Source organism: Lissotriton vulgaris, chromosome 2_1 (assembly GCF_964263255.1).
Source record: "Lissotriton vulgaris chromosome 2_1, aLisVul1.2, whole genome shotgun sequence".
NCBI lineage: Eukaryota > Metazoa > Chordata > Amphibia > Caudata > Salamandridae > Lissotriton > Lissotriton vulgaris.
In genome coordinates, this window is record NC_141687.1 from 1,570,652,253 (window position 1) to 1,570,669,018 (window position 16,766).

Sequence of the window (16,766 nt, forward strand, 5' to 3'; positions counted from 1 at the left end):
CCATGGTAATATGGCAAGGGGTAAATGTGGTTGTGAATGTGGTCGGTTCGCACTGCTGGCCGGGTGGTTGCGATTGCGATCCGCCCACCATCATAATCACCCCTCTTAGGCTATTTTGACATTGCCCTGACACATGGCCCTTTGGAATTATTTGTGATAAAGAAATTGGAATTACTGAAAATGTGGGTTGGGTTGCCCACAGGAACTTTTACTCCATGGGTTAATGAGTGCCTAGGATTTACTCTCACCCACCAGCTTGTGCCAGACATAAATGAGGCATGATTGATTTGATTTAAAAATGTGTAGAGCACATGAATGCCCTGAGGCTTCTTGGCGCTAGGTCAGATGCATAGAATCTAGGACTGCCCAAGTTGGAAATTGGGCTAAGCTGAGAAGAGCCAGGTTTTTACGGCTTTCCAGAACACTAATAGTGATGGGATATTTTTTATCGAAAGTGGCAGCTGGTTCTAGGTCTTGGCTGTAAGCAACAGGAAACTTCTCCCCCCCATCTTAGTTATTTAAATTTTGGAGTCTTGATCAGCTTCGCGTTGCTAGATCTGATATTCCTAGTTGGTTCATAATGTTTTAGATTAGATTTTAAAAATTGGGAACCAATCCCATGGCGAGCCCTGTATGCCAGGCAAGCTGACTTGAATCTCACCCTTTTCTCCCTTGTAAGCCAATGCAGGCTCCTAAGTCTTCGGGCTACCGGTTCGGAATTAGGGATGTCTAGAACTAGCCTAGCAGCAGCATTTTGTAGTCACTGGAGTTTTAGCATCAGTTGATTTTGAAGCCCTGCATACAAAGCATTCCCATAATCCAGCCTCGAAAGAGCCAGCATGGTTACCAGGGTTTTGCGGGTTTCTTCAGGGATAAACGGCAATAGCTTTTTTATCAGCTTCAAGATGTCCCACACCGAGGAGGAAAGTTTGTTTGTCTGGGCTAGAAATGTACAATTATCGTCAAATACGAAGCCCAGATTCCTAATTTATCCACTGGTAATGGGCAATCGCCCAGGCTGTCAGGCCACCACTTCTGTGACCAGATGTTGGGCTTTATCCTTAATAACATGACCTCGGACTTATCACCGTTTAATTTTAGACAGTTTAGTTGCATCCAGTGGTTTGTTGTATAGCGTTTTAGGACCCTAGTGTAATTTACTGATTCATGCCCTTATATAGGTATAATTCACCTTGCCCTTATATTGGCTTAGAAATCATAACTATATTTAGACATAACCCATCCAGTCCAAATACAGGCATGGCTACTTTCACTAGTTCGAAAAAGCCACAACAATTTCTTGGAAAACTCGGCTTTAGAAAACAGGGACATCCCCTTTCTTGAATATTGATTTGTCCTAGAAGTCATGGCGTTTTCAAAGAACTACCGTTCTTTGGTGACGTTAATATGTCTGACTTTATGTCAAACCAGGCACCTTCAAGGTAGAAATATGCCTACACTTGCCCTGGCAAACACACAGTGGTTTGGAGCAGTTTGACTATCTACTTGCCCAATGTAGCTCGCTACAGCAAGTGCCGAAGGAAGCCGACCCTCCAGCTGATGCACTGACAGAGAGGCTGCCTTTCTCTTGCTGAGAATTCAGCTCCAGTGTTTCCAAGCACCCCTTGCGGGGTGTTGGGAAATCAAGTCCCAAGACAGAGATACCAGACCTCCTTCATTCTAAACCAAGGTACGGAGCTGATTAGACCCTAAGAGAAATCTTGGATAGATTTTTTTGGCAAAGAAACTAAACTTATGCTACACCTCAATTACTTCTTCCCTCATACTAGACCTATGTTAGGTACATCGGGGTAGCCGTATCTTAGAAGCACCAGTTGAGTACTTTTATTCTTTGTTATTTATGTATGTATTTTATGGCTTAGAAACCATACCATGCTTTTACAGGATTTATTTATAATACTCGTCTTGCTGTTCGCATTATACTTTACAGCCAGTATTACGATTGTAGCAGTTAATTTCTTCTGCATGAGAAAGAAGACTGTTCAATAAATACTTTTATCGAAAAAGCCTGTCTCTCTATTTCTCTGCACCTCTGATGAAATGAAGCATGCACGATTGACTAGGTGAAATATCTATCTAGAGATACAATTCTTATTCTTGGGAAACAAAGTTGTCATGTTTATGCGGGTGTCAGAAACGAATCCCTTCTTGTTTATTCGAAAAAGTTTCTAGTGACCTCTGAGCTAGCAGGCACTCACAATTAAGTCTAATATATTCGATAGAGACCTAGTTGACCTAAGTCCTACGTCAAATCTATAGGATATATTATTCCAATGCGCAGAGCCTATTGGAAATACAGGAACTACACTACAGGTTGACTTTTTCCATGCATTTCCTAAACCTGTCCGCTGTTTCGTCTACGTTGTTGGAAATGGACACCACTATTTGGGTGTCATCAGCGTAGGAAACCGGGAGAAACCCATAGTTTCTGATGAAAGGTGCTAGTGGGGCTACATATATATTGACGAGGGTGGGGCTAAAGGAGGAGCCCTGTGGCACCCCTCACGGGGACTTAAAAGATTTGGATGTGCAATCCCCTATTTTGACTGCGAAGGTTCTATCTCTCAGGAATGATGCACGCAATTCAAGGGTTGAATCATGGACTCCCCGATCTGCGAGACGGGTCAGGAGTATATCATGGTTAGCGGTATCGAAGGCTGGTGATAGATCTAAAAGAATCAAGGCAGCCTTCCCGCCCGCTTCCAATACACTCCTGAGCTCCTCTGTTGCCATGATCCGTGCTGTCTCGGTCCCGTGTTCTTTCCTGAACCCATACTGTGATTGGTCAAAGGCATGGGTGGATCTAAGGAACACTGCCAGCTGTATGTTCAGAATCTTTTCCAGCACTTTTGCCTGAAAAGGTATTCTTGAGATCGGCCTGTAGTTTGCCGGGTCGAATGGATCCAGATTAGTCTTTTTCAGCAACAGTACAACAGATGCAGTTTTCCAGGCATCCAGGAAGCTGTTTGCCTGTATTATTTTATCAAAAATTAACTGGAGTTGTTTACTGAGTAACTCTGGGAACAGATGGAGGACCTTAGGTGGACAAGGGTCCGTAAGACCTCCTGACTTAGTTTTCAGTATTATTTGGTGTATCTGTTCTACTGACGGGGTCACAAACCAGAACTCTGAGTCCCCAGCTTCTCTATACCAACAGAGGTTGAGATGTGCTTCTGTTTGTGACAATTTGGAGTGATTGGTGGTGCTAACAGATTCATATACTGATTTCAGTTTGTTAACAACGAATTGTCCCAGCGTGTTGCAGAATACAGTGCTCCCTTCTATTTGCTTGTTTGCATCATAATTAGTCAATTTCTTAACTGGGGAAAACAGTTCTTTACAATGGTTTTTGGCCTCATTTATTTTCTCTATAAAATATGCAGGTTTTTCTTCCAGATTTAGTATTTTTATAGGTTGCCACTGTCCTACAGTAGGTTTCTTTAGCCCCCCTTCATAGTTGGCCCTCTATTTCCTTTCGGCCCTCCTACACATCTGCTTTTGTGGCCTTATTTTGTCATAGAACCAAGGCTCTGAGACATTTTTTCTTCTTGAGTTTGTCTTTTTTATAGGAGCAGCTATTAGGACCGCGGATTTGATCCAGTTGTTTATTTGCTCGGTGGCTATGTTAAAATCAGGGTTTAGTTCAGGGGTGGTCAGAACATGTTGTTCCTGTAGGTTGGGTGTGTTTATTTTAGCCCAGTCCTGGTGTATATAGTGTGTTACTTGAGTAGGCCTTTTCATTATTGCCTGCTTTATCATCAAGGAGAATTTAATGACTTTGTGGTCCGACCAAGGAATCGGGATAATTTCACCAATGTTAAGTTTGTTTTGGAGTAAAATATTCCATCCAGTGTGTGCTTGGCGGAATGGGTATCCTGTTGGACCATTTGTGTCAATTAGCAACTGGCCATGGTCTGAGAGATCAACAGCGTATTTTTGTGTGTGTCTTTTTGTAAGTGTAGATTGAATCCCCCCAGTATAGTGTAGTCTGCCCCTCTTAAGCTGGATTCTAGGAAAGGATCAAGTAATTGTGTCAGGGGGATTTTCGCTATTGGTTGTCTGTATAGCAAAAGGTATTTGAAGGTATAGTTTTTTGTAATAGCGATGTCAAAGGATAGAATTGTAAATGATGGCTAGCCCAGCCTCTCTTTTTCCTATCCTATCTGCCCGAATTATGGAGTGGCCCCCCAGGAGAGCCAGTGCCTGGTCTATATTTGAGGCTTCATCAGCCCAGGTCTCCATGATGAATAGTAAATCTAGATTGTGAGTTTCGATTAAATTGGCTGCTTCAGTATTGTGCTTCACTAGGGACCGCGCATTAAGCAAGGCAGCTTTGATTACTTTATCTGTCTTCCGACTATCGTGTAGTTATTGCTGTGTTGATGCTCCACTCCGAGTGTGGTTAAAAGGGAGTAAACAGCTTGGGCAGTTTTTAGTTTCAGTCATCAGGTTTAAAATAGGGCAGTGTGTAGTGGGTAGGAGATTCAGTAGCTTCTTGCTATTGTAGTTTAGTCTGGCATGCCAAGGCACCTCCTAAGAAACACTTTCAGGATTTGCAAAAGCACAGACTGGCCTGCTGTCTTTACATGAAGGACTGGACTATTCCCCCTTGTACTTAGGTTGAAGAAGCAGACTCCAAAGACCAGTTAAATAAACTCCTGCATGGCTACATGGACAGAAACAAGCTGCAAAAAGCCTTTTGCTGGAAATTCACAGCAGGCGAGTGGCAAATAGAACTTGGACTGGACTTTGCTGGTGGCCTCGGCCTGACATCATGAGAGTCTCTAAATGTTCCTCTGAGGTCCTGGGGGCATTAGAAGTTTACTCCAGTGGTTGTTTGGATACTTTTAAAAAACAAAAAACGTTTTTTCAGGTTTTTAGAATACAAAAGCAGCAATATACATCTTAGTTCACTTTGCATATTTGTCAAACAGCGATACAAAAAATCAATACCAGTCGTAAAATGCAGTCTTGATCACAGCCACCAGGCAGGCAATTCTTGTAATGTCAGTAGGAGATTATAGAATCAAGATAGGTCCCTCTAAGTGCTCTCCCACCCATTCAGAAAAAACAGCATTTGTGTTGTGCATTCAAGCGCGCCTCTTGAGGCTAACCAGCAGTGTGGCCAGTGGGCATTCTATAACTTATGAAACACAAAAATTTGATAGGATTTATCACACACCCTCCCGGACTATGCCCTGTTAAAGCTGGGAGTCCGATATGTGACGCCTAATGTCAATGTATGAACAGTATGGGTGGCATATATCTTTAGGCTGACATGTGGTAGGTAGCATATTGGCATATATTTCGCTATTCACATTACAGTAGGCCATACTGTTCAGCCAGTTCTGGACAGTGAGGGTAGATTTACACCCCCAGTGGATGGCTACTTCTTGCTTTGCCAACAGGAGACCCAGAGATGCAAACTTCCTGATCTTTTTGGGGAATTTGACTGTGTATCCCGGAAGGGCTATTTCTGGAGTGGAGATCAAAGGAATGTTGATCATTTGCCCAAGTGTATGATGAATGCGTGTCTAGTAGTGTTGTAGGGCTGAGCAGGTCCAGGTGAGATGCGCAAAGTCGGCATTAGGGGCAGAGTAATTGCGGCAGTTGTGCGGTTTAGGTGGGTCAATTTTGTGTGCCATGGCCGGGGTGAAATATATCCGGCGCAAGATCTTGAAGTGTAGAAGTTTGTGTCTACTATTTAGTGAAACATCTTGCATGACTGTGCAGCGTTTGGCCCATTGCTCATCTGTGATTTGTTGTCCCAAATCAGCCTCCTATGTGGCGCGGACTCTGTCGTCAAAGCAGCACACATCTTGTAAAGTTTGGAAATTAAGTGGACACTATCCGTGCTTTCTGTAATCCTCGTGAGAGGGGGGAATGAGGGCAGTTCTAGCGGAAAAGATGGCAAGGTGGCGCACAGTGCAGATCTGATGAGGCCCAAGATAAACTTATCCATGGTGCTGCCACATTGGAAGCGGGTGTCTTCCGATGTCGAAAAGATGTGCCCCAAGGGTATAGGTCGCCCACTCGTGTAATTTCAATTGTCGTCAGAGTGCGCTTTACTAAGCGTTCCTCTGTAATTGGGATCCATCGGAGGTTAATAATGGGTAGTGCAGAGGAATACAACGTACCCGTTCCCGTGAATATGCGTAGTTTATCACATGCCCAGCTCGTGGTGGAAACGGTTTGGATGTCATGGGGATCTCTGGTAAGGCCAGTTGGCAAGATCGATGAGAGTTTTTCCGCAAGAACAAAATCTGCTTCTGGTCTTAAATAAGGAATGCGGGCATCAGGATGAAACCAGGAATGATTGTAGCTACATTTTGCCATTAAATAATATAACGGAAAATCAGGGGCGCTGTATCCTCCCCTGTCGTATGGTAACGTGCGGACGGACCACTTTGATGAGAGTTTTTCCGCAAGAACAAAATCTGCTTCTGGTCTTAAATAAGGAATGCGGGCATCAGGATAAAACCAGGAATGATTGTAGCTACATTTTGCCATTAAATAATATAACGGAAAATCAGGGGCGCTGTATCCTCCCCTGTCGTATGGTAACGTGCGGTAACGTGCGGACGGACCACTTTACACAAGCCTGCTTCCCCCCCTGACTAATTGGATCAGAAGTGAAGGAAGCATTTTAAAAAAGGCATTGGTAAGCGGAATTGGTATGTTGTTAAAAAAATATAGAAATTTGGGTAGAACAACCATCTTTAAAATTGCGCCAAAGACAAGGTAAGTCTCAGCCATCACTCAATTTGCGTTTCAAGTGTTGCAATAGCACGACCGTTATTCAAACTTGTTATTTGGGCGGAGTCCAAATGCATGTGGACTCCTAAATATTTTACAGAGTCGTTGCACCACTCCAAAGTAAAGTCACAGTCCCAGAAATTCGTGCTGACTGTCAAAGGGAAGATGACTGATTTATCCCAATTAATGCCTAGGCTGGAAAAATGGCAGAATCTAATGATTTCCCAAAGCAGGGGGTCCAAATTGTCTTGGGGGTGTCTCACAAATAATATTGTGTCATCCGGATACAGCGAGACTAGGAGGGGGTCCGTGTTGAATTAAATGCCTCTATGGAGGTGACACTCTTAAAAATGGCGTATCAGGGGGGCCATGACCAGGATAAATAACAAGGGGGAGAGAGGGCAGCCTTGGTCGGTGCCACAGGAGAGTTGGAAGGGTCGCGAGAGTGAGCCATTTAGGCGGAGTCTAGCTGTCGGTTTGGTGTACAATAAAGTTGTTGTGGCTATAAATCCCATGGGCATACCCATTCACCACATAACGGAAAGAAAGATGGGCCATTCTAAGGAATCAAAAGATTTCTCCATATCTAGGAGAATGGCCGCTGTGAGGGTATCAGGGCTAATCCTATGTAAAACTGAAAAAAGTGTTTGAAGATTTAACACGGTACAACGGTGCAGAACAAAACCAGTCTGAGCTGGAAATTTGATGAATTCCATTTGTTGGGACAACTGGTTGGAGAGGACTTTGGCTAGTATTTTATAATCTAAATTGAGGAGGGACAGGGGTCTCTATGATCCGTAGTGCTTGGGGTCCTTACCTGGCTTGGAAAGCAAAATGATTACCGCTTCCCAGATATAGGGGGAGGAGTTGCGACTATAGGGACTCCTGCCTACACCTCAATTAGCTTGTGGGCAATGAGATCTTTGTATTCTTTATAGAAATCACCTGTGAAGCCGTCCAACCCCAGGGCTGAGGAGCCATGAATAGTCTATATGGTGTTGATCACATCCGCCTCAGATATGGGTTCTGCCAAAAAATCTTGCATTAATTTTTCGAGAAAGTGCCTCTTGCACTTTGTATGTGTTCCCTTTTCTAGAGGAATATTGTGGTGAAAAATAATCCAGGAATGTGTCTCGGATTTCTGTTGTGGCAGTGTATGTTTGGTTGTCAGGGGCCTGTACTTCTGTAATGTAAGTCTTGTGACAAGGCGGTCTGAGCAACTGTGCCAAAACTCTGCCCGGCTCCTCGCTCTCCCCATACCTCCTGGCCGTGTGGTTTTTCCCTAGGTATAGAATTTCCCGGTATGCTGTCTCCCATTACTTGTCCAGGAGAGCCAAGCGTCTACTCATGAGTGTGGGTGACGTGAGTTGCGCGGAGGAGCGGTCTAGTGCTGTGATTTCCGGTTCAATACGGGCCAGTGAGTTCCGGATGTCCCTGAGGACTCCTGCATGTTTGCCTATTCATGACACTCTAAGGACCGCGTTGAAACCCTCCCACAGAGTTGCCCAGGAGTCCACCGAGCCGGTATTGATGGCAAAGTAGTCCTCAAGGGCCTCACAGATCTCTGTCTTAAATACTTTGTCTTGTAAAGCGCGACTGGGAAAGCGCCTTTGTCTTTCGAAACCTTAAAAACGAGGGACTTTCAGATATAGTTTGAAAGGGGAGTGGCCAGAATAAGTCCTGGGGGGTTTCCATCGAAGAGCACCAGCCATAAATGTCTAGGGATAGCAGGCAAAAGTCTATTCTCATCCAGGTGTTGTGCTGACCTGAATACTGAGTATAGTCAGTGGTGTTGGGGTTCCATCTGCGCCAAACATCTAACAGAGTGAACTGGACACAAAGTTCCAGAAGAGCGTGTCGGGCATGTGGCTTGGAGTCCGGGGCCGTTGAAATACTGTCTTTTCCGGGATTGAGCAAAAAATTAAAATCACCCCAAATAACCAAGGTCAGCGGATCTAAGCTGGTAAGCTGGGTCTGTAGGGTGTGGACAAAGTTGGGATCGTCTGAATTCAGGGCATATGCCAGACTAGCGAAACCTGTCTGCCCATTAGGGAATCCTGAGACCACCAGATAGCACCCCCTCGCCATCCTGCTGCACAGAACCAAGGCAGAATGGGACCCTACTATGTAATAAAATAGCTGTTCCCCGTGCGTAATTGTGGTAGTTAGCAAAATATCTATGTGTCCACCAGCTAGTGCCAAACTGTGTTGTGTCAGTCTTAGGGAATTATGTCTCCTGTAAGTAAGCAATGTCCACCTTGTGGCGCATAAGGTAGTGGATCACCTGTCTCCTCTTACAAGTATTATTCAAAACCCACACATTCCAAGACATTAGAGAGAGGTCTAAGGGACCCTCTATGTTACCAAACCTGGCCATTTATAGAATAGTACATGCATATCCTAGTATTGTAGAGACAAAGAACAATGATGAGCAATAGTGAACGAATACATACAGTGACATAGTTTCATAAAACAAATATAAATTCCCCTGTCTCCCCCCACCCAGCCAGACCCCAAATGGGGTAGGGCCATTCCCAAAATGAAAAACTAGAGCACAGTACCAAATAGCTTTACGCTGGAGCGATAATCCCAAGAAACATTACCCCAGAATAAACCAAACAAATCTCAACGTATACACCATTGGGGGCAGCAACGCCCAACTGAGCTACCAGCTAATTGCAATAGGCCATGCAAAGTGACAAACGTATTCCCAATATCACATTTGGACAAACTGACAAGAGGTACAAAGGGTATGCAACGTTTACAACGCGCGTTACCACGACATACCATTACCACACGGTTGTTACAACGAATTGCGCTGGGGGGCGCTCGAGGATAGTAAATCATTTAATTTACTATCCCAACACCTTCCCTACTATCCACGGGGACTGGTGTTGGAATAGTAAATTAAATGTTTTAAATTTGCGCCCCCCCAACGCAAGTCGTTTTAACGACTTGCGTTGTTACAACCGCGTTGTAATGGTATGTCGTTGTAACGTGCGCGTGGTAACGTCATATATCCGGTACAAAGCCTTGTCAGCCCAGGCCAGAGCTGCCAAAGAGATGACTGAGTGGAGGGGAGGGGCCCGCCGCCATTCTGGCAGGTGAATGATTGTTCTGTTTGTAAATGCGACAGAATTCTTGTTCCTTTGTGGGATTCTCAAAAATGCAAGACCTGCTCTCCACATCTACCTTTAGCCTGGCAGGGTAAAGCATACCGTATTGTAGTCCCAAGTTCCTTAGAGCTGCTTTTACTCTGTTGAACTTGCGTCTTACATCCTGCACCATTGTTTTCCTTTTACCCGTGTAGTCTGGTGAAAGGAAAGTTTAGAGCCCTTCCAGATTACTTCACCATGCTCCCTGGTCAACCTGAGAGAAGCATCTCTGTCTCTGCATTCCTTTTGTGCGCCACTATTGGCCAGGGGGGAGAGACCTGGGTTTGGGCGAGGTCCCAGCGATCTGTGAGGTCTTTCAATGACAAAACCGTAAATAATGGATTCTGCGCCGAACAGCTCAGTTAATAATGTCTCTACAAAAGGTCCATGCGGCCCGTGGGGGTTGTCTCGGGGACGCCCAATATGCGAATATTATTGCTGTGTCTGTGGGCCTCAAGGTCTTCATTTTTGATGGCCACTTTTTTCAGGATGCGCTCGATTTGTTCCAAACATTTAGCAGATTGCGCAGTTCCGTCTTTGATGTCCGAGATTCGAGCCTCCGCCACATCCAGCCGTCGGTCATGTACCTGTATTTTGGAGCCTAGACTGGAGATGTTTTTGTCGAGTAAGTCGAACCTGCTGTCTAGCGCTTTGAAGCTGGCTCTCATTTCCTGTAGCAGTGAGGTGAACGTGTCTGACGGGCCTTCCCCTTGTTCTGCTTGTTTTGCGTACTAAGCCATGGTGGGGCTCTGTTGAGGGGCAGTGTCGACTAGCTTCTCAAATGTCAGTGTCTTCTGCTTGGGGTCTTTACGGCCCATGCCGCGGCAGAGCAAAGCTGTTGTGACCCGCGGGTGCTGGCTGGCTTTGCGGTGTTGCCAGGCGCTGTAGGAAGGATGTGTGCTCTAGCGATCGCGGGCGCTCGGTTGCGTGGTGCAGCGCCAGCAGGAGGCACCGGAGTGTGATTCCGCGATATGAGAGGTGGCGCCGTCGAGTGTTCGAGAAAGCCAAGAGAGTCCAAGGGGGCCACGGAGACACCACTGCCCGTACACAAGTGTCAGCACCAGACCTGCCGATTTAATATTGGCGGCTATGCGATACAAGGGCCCGCTTACAAACTCCCAGGTTGAAGAGCAGCCATTTTGTGAGCTGACGCACACACAGTGAAGGCCCCGCTCTGCAGACAGACCGAGCACTGGTCATGATGCAGCGCCTTTCGGTGGGGGAGGGGGCCACAGCGGGGGAACTAGCAGGCTGCCACCCGACAGTGGAATGTGCTCTCCACGACCGAAGAATGCAGGATGGCTCAAATCACAGGCAATTGCATTGGTGAAAGTTTAAAGGTGTTTAGGCACAGTGGGTGCGCAGAAGGAGTCCCCGCAGGCCTCTTTCCCCAAGAAGTGATAGTGAGGGGGCAACACGGCCGCTCAAGGCAGCCGCCCCTGACTGGTAAAGGTGTGCCTCTTACAGTGCGTTTCCTGAATCTAAGCGATCAGCCGCAGAGGAGTTCAAGGCAGCAAGTTCAGGTAGGCTGTATCGTTCCTGGAGTGTGTGCTCTGTGGCGCCCAGAGGTTCCGCTGCTGCAGTGCCGTCAGACGGTAGGGGGAGATCAGGATGCAGCGCCATCTTACCGGGAATAGATATCGGGAGTCCTCATCTGAACCGGCAGTATAGGTTCATCTCCTCAACATGGGGGCTTGCGACCTGGGATTCAGGCGGCAGCGGGGCTCCTCCCCACCAGGCAGTGTTGCAGCACTCGGTCAGCTCCACCGCCGATGTTTCCAGGCAGCCCTCAATCACACTGTTGGGTCCGTGAGGTCTCTGTTTCCGCCGCAGCCTGGTGCGCCATGCCGATCGGGGTACAGCAGCTGGATACAGCGGGAATATGGCATTTAGCCAGATGCTTGTTGGAGCTTCACAGCCAGGTGGCCATTTTAGTCGCCACCTTGGCCACACCACCAGTTGTTCGGATACTTAAAGAAATTTAGAAAGTTTTGAAAAATTTTTCATCCAGAGCTTTCAGAGTACCTGCTGAGAAAAGTATCCGACCGGCAGTTCCACAGACTTTTAAGAATTTTGTAATTCCAAGCACCAGCAGGACCAATTGAATCCATGTATTGGACCTGCGCTTCAACACAGTCAACATCAAAACACTCCTAGTTGATGGTCTACTGTGACTATTGACCAAAATTCATGACTCCTGTTCCTCTCATTGTCTTTATGTTGTTTTGGTGTAATTTTGTTTCTTACATTTTTCTCTATATGGATACATTGGATTGGGATTTGTATTGTGTCATTTCTTTGACTTTCTCATTTTTCTGGTACTCCTGAATATTGTATGTGTTTCCCTCAAGTTAAGCCTCCCTGTTCTCTGCCATATTTACCAAAGGGTGGGGCTCAGGTTTAAAATATTTAAACTTGTGACTGGACCTACCAAGTTAGTGGACACTTGCACTTATATTGTATATGCTCATAGTATGCAAAAAATGTACAACTTGGTAATTTCCCTTTTCGTGAAAGTTAATTTAAATAAATTAAGGGGGAGATTTATAACTAGAGGACTGGCCCATGATGGAGGTACCACCCACCTAATTTATAAGACACTCGTTTATAAAGGCATTGTCAGGAACCCCTGTAACTGTGGTTCAGTCAAATGCATTTTCCTATTCTTTTTTTCTTTACAAAAAGAAAATCCTGAAACGGGATTTTCTTTTTGTAAAGAAAAAATACACTGCTCCCCTTGCATAGAACTTTTCTCCCATGGCGGGGGCAACATTATAATGTTTTAATTTTTCATTACTGACAGGTTTTAGGATGATAGTATTATTATAGCATTATCAGTGGAGCCAGCTTGTTATGGAGCTTTAAGACGCTTCATATGTCTCCTGCAGTTTTTCCGGCCACTTCCTGTTAACCTTTTTGTTTCCAGGGTCAGAGGTTTTCATTAAAGTACCCACTGTCCTTGATATTTGCAACCATCTTTGATCGACTGAGGGGGAGTTGTCATCGGCTGTTTTACTTAGAGAGTAAATGTTGTGACCAGGAAGTTGAACAATGTAATAATGTCACAATTAGTAGTCTTCATTAATATCCATCCAAATCTTCCTTGAAACACTCTGCATTCATCCTGCAGCTATGCACCTGGACTAGGCATTTTAATCAAATTACCCACACTGAAACGGGAAAAAAGACATGTTGCAAAGAAGGTTCGTCTGCACAACAAATAAAAAGTGAAAAACACTATCGTACTTTTTCATATTCGTTGGTCTTAATGCAGCATTTATTTTGGTTGATTACTGTCTTCTAGAAAAATCTATCTGAAAATTACTACAGTGAATTTCCACGATTAATGAGATGCCTACTGTCAGGGAGCATTTGATCAAGAATAAGGAATGTAGAATATGTTCTTTTGAACTGAGAAGTTTTTTTTCTCTAGTTTCTGTGTTCAGCAAATAGTCCTCCTCAAATGCCAAATACAATTCACCTCAAGCAGAGCAAAGTAAGCCCTCCTGGGAAGAAGAATACTATACCAATCAACAAATAACAGTAATTTAGTGAGGTGTACCTTTTTTGACTGATACAAGATGTGATTTACAAGTGATGTAAGGGGGCTGATTCACAGGCCATCTAGGTATTTTATAGACAATAGGCCTTGCAGAGGCAGACGTAAAACATGCAGGAGTTACTAGGGAGTGTTTTCAGATTGAAGCATTCGATGGCATGCTTACATTTTCAGATTTTTTAAATAATGTCATATATTTTCTACTTAGGAAAAACGGATGTAAAGCTTTTGTCAATATTACAAGCTCATTGCCCAGGAGCCCAAGTTAATAATCATGTGGTTGAACCAAATGCTGTGCATCTCTCAAAATACCAAGGTAATGTATTCAGAAACATGCATACAGTATGTAGCTTAACGTGTGTTTCATTCAACGTCGTTTTACAGTGTGTTTTCAAACTTATATCATTGTTTAACTTCATTGTAATGTAATATTTAAAATGGTAATTCATATAATGAGTTATGTTTATGTTTTTCTGAAGTAACCAAAAAGAGTCCACTCATCCTCGAACTGAAGGTACCACCGTAGGTCTTAATAATTGTTCAAGGAAAACAATGAGGTAGGCAGACTATGCAGGGCAGGGTTGCAGCTTTGATGATTGTGTCACTACAAGGGCCCCGTCCCTCCCGTGCAGAGCTCATGGGGCTTTATTATAGTGATAACAATATCTTAACCCAAGGATATACCTAATTAGGTATTGTATTTGCATGAAAACAATTGTTTCATCATATTCTTTCTTCACCTTAATAATAATTAGGAAGACCTATTAGGTGTCTGTAGGAGTGGGATAAGGGATCATTTATCCTGGTCCTGAAAAAAAGCCTTAGGAGATAGGCTAGAAACATGTAGACCAGGAGACAGACACCCATTACAGTGTAAGTCCCCACTCACCCCCCCCCCTTTTTTAATAATACCAGCTACAGGATTTAAATAAGTTTAGATACCACATAGCCAGGTATTTTTTAACAGAAACTCACCTACTTGACCCTCCAGATCTCATATCACCAATAACTTAATCACCCAATAGTCAATACCCTACAAAGTGCTCCCACATTTCCGTCGGTTGTAGCGCACCCCGTCTCGCAGCGGGGGCGCAGGGTGGGAGGAGAACCCAATGATGAAGCATGCCACCATGGGACACATCTTGGTGGGTGAAGTTTATTTTAAGAAAATGTATTTTTTTCCTAGAACTATTATAAAGACCTACGGTAGCAATATTACTTCTAGGACAAGAGGACTCTTTAGGGCTGAGTCCACGTCGAACCGGACCTCTCACTCCCCCATTTGTTTGTTTTATATGTTTTTCTGAAACATTGAGTTCTGTTACATGAAACAGTTTTTTACTTTTATAAAACATGAGTTAATCCAGGTAAGAGATGAAGTGTGGGTGGTAGCTGCTTGCATTTTAAAGAGGGAAGAGAGATTCCCCTAGCAGTCAGGTACTGTGTGTGACAGCAACCGCCTGCAGGTCGATATATAAGGGGCAAATTGCAAACAAGTACGTCCAGTACAAACAGAGAAAAATGTGACTGTGCCTATAAAAAGTTGGAGGGAAACCTTTTTAGGACGAGAACCCTCACTCACCCGAGGGTGGCATGATTCATCATTGGGTCCCCTTCTCACACCCGGACTGCAAGGTCCATGGCGTGGGCTACAACTCTCCTATCTGGGAGGAGCTTGAGGTGTTTTGGATGAGTAGATTTAATGGGGTGAGGGAGGGACAGAGTGCAGAAAATGACTAGTGGTGATTAAAACTACCTCCAAGGTACCAAATAACTGTATTACTGTATTATGTGGCCCACTATGGATAGATTTAAAAAGAGGACCAGGGTTATGCACCTGGACTAGGAAAGTTCAAGAGGTCAAAAGGTCGACATGTTTCTGCCTTCAGCTGTCCCACAATTGTGCTCCTTGGCATTCATCAGGACCAATGCAATAATAGTTACTCTGTACAAAAGTGAATAAATGAAATTATACTGGCCAATCAGAGTAGCCTGATGTGCGGTGGCCCATATATAATCGGGGTCCATTGACGTTCTGAAAAAACAAACAAACAAAGCACAATAAAACTAGAAAAATTGGAACATAACCAATGTCACATCTGCTTTACATTTTCCAATGACAGCTTACAATGTATTGGACACGAACTGTGGAAATGTCCTGACATTTATATAGCAACTCAGGATTACTCTATTCCAGTAGCAACCCGGTTTTAAACGTCTAACCTAAATGGTTGGTGTCTGGTGTCCACCTTCTGCCAGTGGGTGCATCCAAAAGTGACCAAGTAAAGGTAAAAACATTCAAGAAATAATACCATGGCTAATAAGTGAGGTAACTCCATAATGGCGGTGTGTTTGAAGTGATAATTATGTATTTCAACAAAGAATATTGCAAAAATAATAGAAGTCAATCCTAGACAAATGTGCGCAAAGGAATTACTTCTATTCATCAGAATTACAGAGGTCAAATGAGGGACCAACAGGAACGTTTACCGAGTGACCCTCGTGTGTCTGCACACTCGTAAAGAAACAAAGAAACAGAAAAACACATGTGGACATTTTGCCAGACGAGTAGCGGGCATTAATGTCAAAGTTGGAAGTTAACAACCTTAAGTCTAACTCTGTTGCATGCTCCACTGCAAGCTCAACCCAGGCTTGTGCCCCAACTGCTCAGCTGTAAAAAATGTAAAAGAAATAGAGCCTGTCCCGTTCCAGAGTCCCATAGATCCACGGGCTTTCAAACTTTGATAATGCGTGTCCTGGCTAAATATCTAGGCCCTTATTTATGAGGCCTTGCGTCAGTTTTGCGCCGCCGGTGCGTCACTTTTTGTGACGCACCAGCGGCGTAAAATATGCGCCTTGTTGCGCCATATTTCAAATTGACGCATCTAGGTAGATGCTTCACTTTTTAAACCCCTGCGCCACATTATACCTGCGTCAGGTATAATGTATGCAGAGGGGGGCGTTCCCCCGCAAAAAGCCTCGTAATAGTGACGCAGTGAAATCTATGAGATTTCACTGCGTCCCTTTTAGGACGCTGTTGCGTCAAAATCTTGCGCCTGCCTCACAGCAGGCGTAAGACTGATGCAAGCCCTTTCACATAGGGCTTTCCCCATGTGAAAGGACTCATTGCTGGAGTTGCGTCACTTTTGTGACACACTCCAGCAATGTGCGTCACTTTTGCGCTTACAGATGCGTCAGAAATACTGACGTATCTGTAAGTCCTTGCGACATGATGCGTCATACATTAAATATGACGCATCATTGGTGTCGCAAGG

At 44.5% G+C, this 16,766-nt stretch overlaps 1 protein-coding gene across 1 annotated transcript in view; it reads left to right on the forward strand.

Annotated features, from left to right (window-relative positions):
* LOC147732919 (histamine N-methyltransferase-like) overlaps positions 1–16,766 on the forward strand; it is a 490,500-nt gene that overhangs the window by 276,414 nt on the left and 197,320 nt on the right. Inside the window, exon 4 of the mRNA XM_086957452.1 lies at positions 13,700–13,807. Within this exon, the coding sequence (XP_086813578.1) occupies positions 13,700–13,807 (108 nt within the window). The remainder of the gene's footprint in view (positions 1–13,699; positions 13,808–16,766) is intronic.